This window comes from Lycium barbarum, chromosome 8, assembly GCF_019175385.1.
Source record: "Lycium barbarum isolate Lr01 chromosome 8, ASM1917538v2, whole genome shotgun sequence".
In the NCBI taxonomy this organism is placed as follows: domain Eukaryota; kingdom Viridiplantae; phylum Streptophyta; class Magnoliopsida; order Solanales; family Solanaceae; genus Lycium; species Lycium barbarum.
The window spans coordinates 124402658-124407270 of NC_083344.1; the positions used below are offsets into that span (position 1 = coordinate 124402658).

A 4613-nucleotide genomic window follows, 5' to 3' on the forward strand; every position below is an offset into this window, starting at 1 on the left:
TCGGATAATGCTGATATGAAACAAGTATAAACCAGCTCTCTGAAGTTTGCATTGTGGACTAGCAGGCGGACCATATTGCCTTAGCAACTGCGATTGTGCTCCACAATCAGAGCATTATGGTCCACAATGAACTCCTTCCTTCAACCTTCCGCAATCAACTTCAATATTCACTCTAATCACCTAATTTGCACAAATCAATTGCATTACTTCAATTTCCTGAAATCAAACATATTTAATTAGCATCCTTAGCTTAATTGATCACTTTTGAACTAAAAACTACAGTAAAAGGTAGTAATAATGTGGTGAAAATCACCACTTATCACCAACCTCTACAGCTCAACCTCTCACACCTCCGCACTGGGGCTACCGTGCATCTCCTCTGCACATGCCTCGAACCATCTCAGCCTCGCTTCCCGCATCTTTATTTCCCACCAAGATCACTCCCACCTTGTCCCGGATATCTTCATTTCTAATCCTATCTCTCCCAGTAATACAATTACGGATAGCGGAAAGCAAGTAAAACAACATGAAAGAGTAAATGATAGATAGATTGACACAAAAGAAGACACAATTTGGCAATCAAAGTTCTAGATTAACTAAGACCTCCAAATTGCATACAACTAAGCACCTAATCTCTTAAGATGACCTCAAGGGAATCTAAGTTTCCAAGCAACTAATACTCTCAACAATGTGACAAGCACAATCAATAGCTTCAACAAGCCCTCAAACACTCAAACTCTCAATAGAGTATCAAAATATCATTCATCAAAATAGTCTGAGTCTAAAGGAAATAAAAGGCTACTATTTATACTAGGACAGGAAAGGAAGACTAGCAAGCAGTTACAATTATATCCTTCATGAAGTAAGAGCCTTGTTTGGTTGGTCTTCCTTTGGAGATGAAGGAAAAAGCTTGCATTTTAACAATAGCCTCCTTTGCACAAATGGCCTCCTCAACCAAGCTACCTTCCATATCTTGAATGTGATGGTCTTGAAGAATTCCATCCAAGCTATCTCCCAAATCTTGAAGGTGGTCCTATGTTGCCCTCCCATGATCTTCAAAGACTCCATCTTCCTGATAATGTTTCATGGATTGTGACTCTATGCACCTTCTAAGCCTTCAAAGTAGCGACTTGATGAAAAGTCTATAAACTCTCTAGCTCGGCTTTGTGTGCAAGTTCTTGATGGAGTTTGGCTTGTATCACCTAGTATGCCCACAGATTCATCGCAACATTCTCATTTCCACAACTTTCATCTAGAGTTCTTGATTGGCTAACACTCCGCCGCATGCAACATAGTTGGTCTAACCACCGCTTGGTAGAACTCCACCATTCAACATTGGAGGTCGTTTTGGGAATATAAATTTTCTCGAGGAGTCATTGCTCCATTCCAATCGCTCAACTTGTAACTGGTAAGAGTTCTGTCCATAATCTTTTTCGTTCTGAAGTTGTTATAGTCATCAACCAGTCATGGACCACAGTCATCAACGAGTCTATATTTATTAGGTCGACTGCGGAATATGTTATAGTAGATGGTGATTACATGGGTGAAAGGGAAGAGACCCCAAAATGTTGAAATTGGAAATATGTGAAGAAGGTGTCAGTGCCCATAGTTGTGCGTCATAATGGTACACATAAAGACCTAGTTGTGAGCGTAATGAAAGCGGGGAGTCAAATTGTGAGCCCAACGACTTGTGCATTAAGGATCTGCTCGCTAGGGGAAATGAATGATAGACAGGCAAGATTATATATACTTGATGTTGCTGCTGATGATTCTAGGCTCATTTTGACCTACTAATGTAAGGGACACACACAAAACGCGTACATTAAAACTAGTACTACTATAATTAAACTTACCAAACGGACATCCTACAAAATTGATGGGATAATTCTCCGTATCCACCTCATTAAAAGTAATCATTTAATGGCAATTCAATTTAATGGAAAAAGTTGGGCTGTTTGTGAGAGTTGTGAAATCGTCATATAATGGGCCGCCGACTGGTGCGGGAACTGGTTAGGTTGAGGAAAGCAAAACGTGAAGGACGACCTTTGGGTAATACTACTATTACTATAACGGGGAACGAGTTGATCTCGCACCCAGGCTCTTGAAAAAGGAGAGGAGACCAGAACTAGAACCAGAACCAGTGGAAAAACCTAGTCTAGAATTAATGGCCTTACCATTCGACAAGGCGAGGCAAGAAAGACGTGAACAAGGATGTGAGAGCGTGCAACAAGATAAGTTCGAATCCTTCCTCTTAGAATACGAGAAGGTGAAGCGAAAAAAAAGGAGGAGGAGGATATGTGATTGTGCCACCGGAAAAGAGGTCCAAAGAACACCTTAAACAAGGAGAATGCCTGCCTATAACCCCCTATTGCAATTGTTCTGAACACTCATGCTTTACATGCACTCAGCTGATTTTTACTCCTCCCATCGGTGCTCTCCACGACTATACAGCTGATTATGTCCCAATTTGGCTCAATTACAAACGTCAGCTTCGTCAAACCCATGTTTGTTTTCTCTCTAGCTTCATATATCTGTTATTTGCTAACAACAACATACCCAGTATAATCCCACAAGTGGAGTCTTTATGGGGGTAGAGAGGCTGTTTCCGATGGACCCTCAACATTGCTAACTATGTATAAATTTCGTTGCAAATACTTTGTTGGAAATAATAATTTCATGTTGTTAGGTCAAATCTTATCAAAATTGGACCAACCTATTTCACTAATTCTGTTCCTAAATTTTGCAACCTCCGACACTGCAAGTTTTCCATTGTCCATGTATATGAATTACCAAAATAGTCCATTATCACTTTGGTCCTTTTCTCTTACTCGGTGTATTCCAATTGTTAAAATGTATATATTTAATTATGTATATTGGAGGCTAAATTGTTAATCCTGCGTCTACCTGGGAATTATTTTGGTTCCCTGTGGCGTTAAACCTTCTATCCCCGTGTTGGCCCCTTTCTCGCTTTAAACTATATTGATTGCTCCGTGAGCTCGAATCTGATGTTCCATCATGATCCCTCTCTTTCTTTTAGTTTGTATTGTTTTCATCACTGTTGGCTTGTTTGACAGTGTTTTGATGTTGATGTCCATCCCGGTCCGTCTTTTGATGCTGGAATATCACCATATGATTTCAATAAGGATGCTGAGTTACTGATGGAACTGGCTAATCGGGCTATCCAGGAATATAATGAGAAAGAGTGCAATGTATGCTCCAGACTTTAGTTTTTCTTTGTGGATTGATTTCCTCTTCTGGTGATAATTGGCGACTAACCTTGCAGGTTTTCAAGTACAAGGTGTTGAAGATTCAGAAAGTGAATTTGATGGTGACATCATACTATGAATATTGGATGACTGTGAAAGTCTTAAATCTCACTCTTGGCACTCCTATCGAAACTTTTCAAATCCATGCTGGTAAACATTGCCGTAATGATGATGCTAAAGTTATCTATTGTTGCCAGCCTAAAGAAGAGGTAAACACCTTATAAGGGTTACAGTTTGCTTTCTATGAACAAGGCACTAACTTGATAATTAACTTCACTTTGGTTTGTTTCTCCAAACTAATTTACAGGCGGTTGTTGGTTTGGTAAGTTGCGTGGAGAGGCACGTCAGGGAGGAGAGGAGGCGCTTGAAGTATTGTTTTAAGTTATGTTACTTTGGTCTTGTTTGAGATTTTATCATTTGTAGTTTAAGTGCTTTACTTTGGCAGATCTGACCCCTTTGTTTATTGGAGTATCTGATATATTATTCGTTGGACTATAGTTTTTTAAACTTAGTTAGTACTTGTTGAGACCATTTTAATCTGTGTAGTTATAACCCCTTTACTTTGAGAAGTGATCTCTCATCTTTGTTAATTGAAGTATTTGATAATCTAACACTGGGAATGAAGAAGGTGACGTGACATCTTTCTTTTGCCATCATTCATAAGTATCTTTTTTTTCTGATTCTTTTGAGCCTTTTAATCTTTTTATGCAGTTTAATGTTTAAATGCCTATAAGTCATTGTTACAGAAACAGCGGTTTTCAATTAAAAAGTTAAACCTCATAAATTTTGCCATCAACTAGTAAGTCCAAAAGTCTCCAACGAAACTTTTCTAAATTGATTACTCAAATAACTTGTCATTTTCTGGTACTAAATGGAGGCAACTGATGGTGATCTTACAAACTATATAATGACACAGGTGAAGATATCATTTTTACCTTGGCATTATTTTTTCTCCTAAGCAGGACGTTGAAGGAGCTTCTAATTGAATTGAACACATCTTGACTAATATTTTCTTCATTGTGATTTTAGTCTTTGGTCATTCACTGTATCTATGGACTATTTTCTTCTAGTAAATGTGTTTCTCTATTTTGGCCAAATCAAATGAGTATTCTATATATGTCTGTTATGATTTGTTTGACACATTTCATTAAAATTGAGTCAATTTAACTTTATTATTGAGCAATATAAACTAAGATAACTCAATCTTGTAGAATTAAGATCTTAGAAGTATTCGAAAAAAGATGTATTATGAGTTAAGTATGCATATAAGTGTGATTAAATGTAGAAATTCAGTTGTTTATGTAAATTTTTTATATCAGAAAGTAAGATATTCATACTCAAAACTGT

General features: G+C 37.7%; 1 protein-coding gene across 2 annotated transcripts; it reads left to right on the forward strand.

Annotated features, from left to right (window-relative positions):
- The first annotated feature begins 2624 nt into the window (after positions 1–2624).
- LOC132605413 (uncharacterized) lies at positions 2625–3878 on the forward strand. 2 transcript variants are annotated; one of them, XM_060318570.1, is made up of 3 exons: positions 2625–3209; positions 3284–3475; positions 3574–3878. In XM_060318570.1, the coding sequence occupies exons 1-3, from the start codon at positions 3159–3161 to the stop codon at positions 3670–3672; spliced, it is 342 nt and encodes a 113-aa protein (XP_060174553.1). In that variant the 5' UTR covers positions 2625–3158; the 3' UTR covers positions 3673–3878. The 2 variants fall into 2 exon arrangements, with proteins under 2 accessions (XP_060174553.1, XP_060174552.1); XM_060318569.1 differs by having other exon boundaries at positions 2625–3475.
- The last annotated feature ends 735 nt before the right edge of the window (positions 3879–4613 follow it).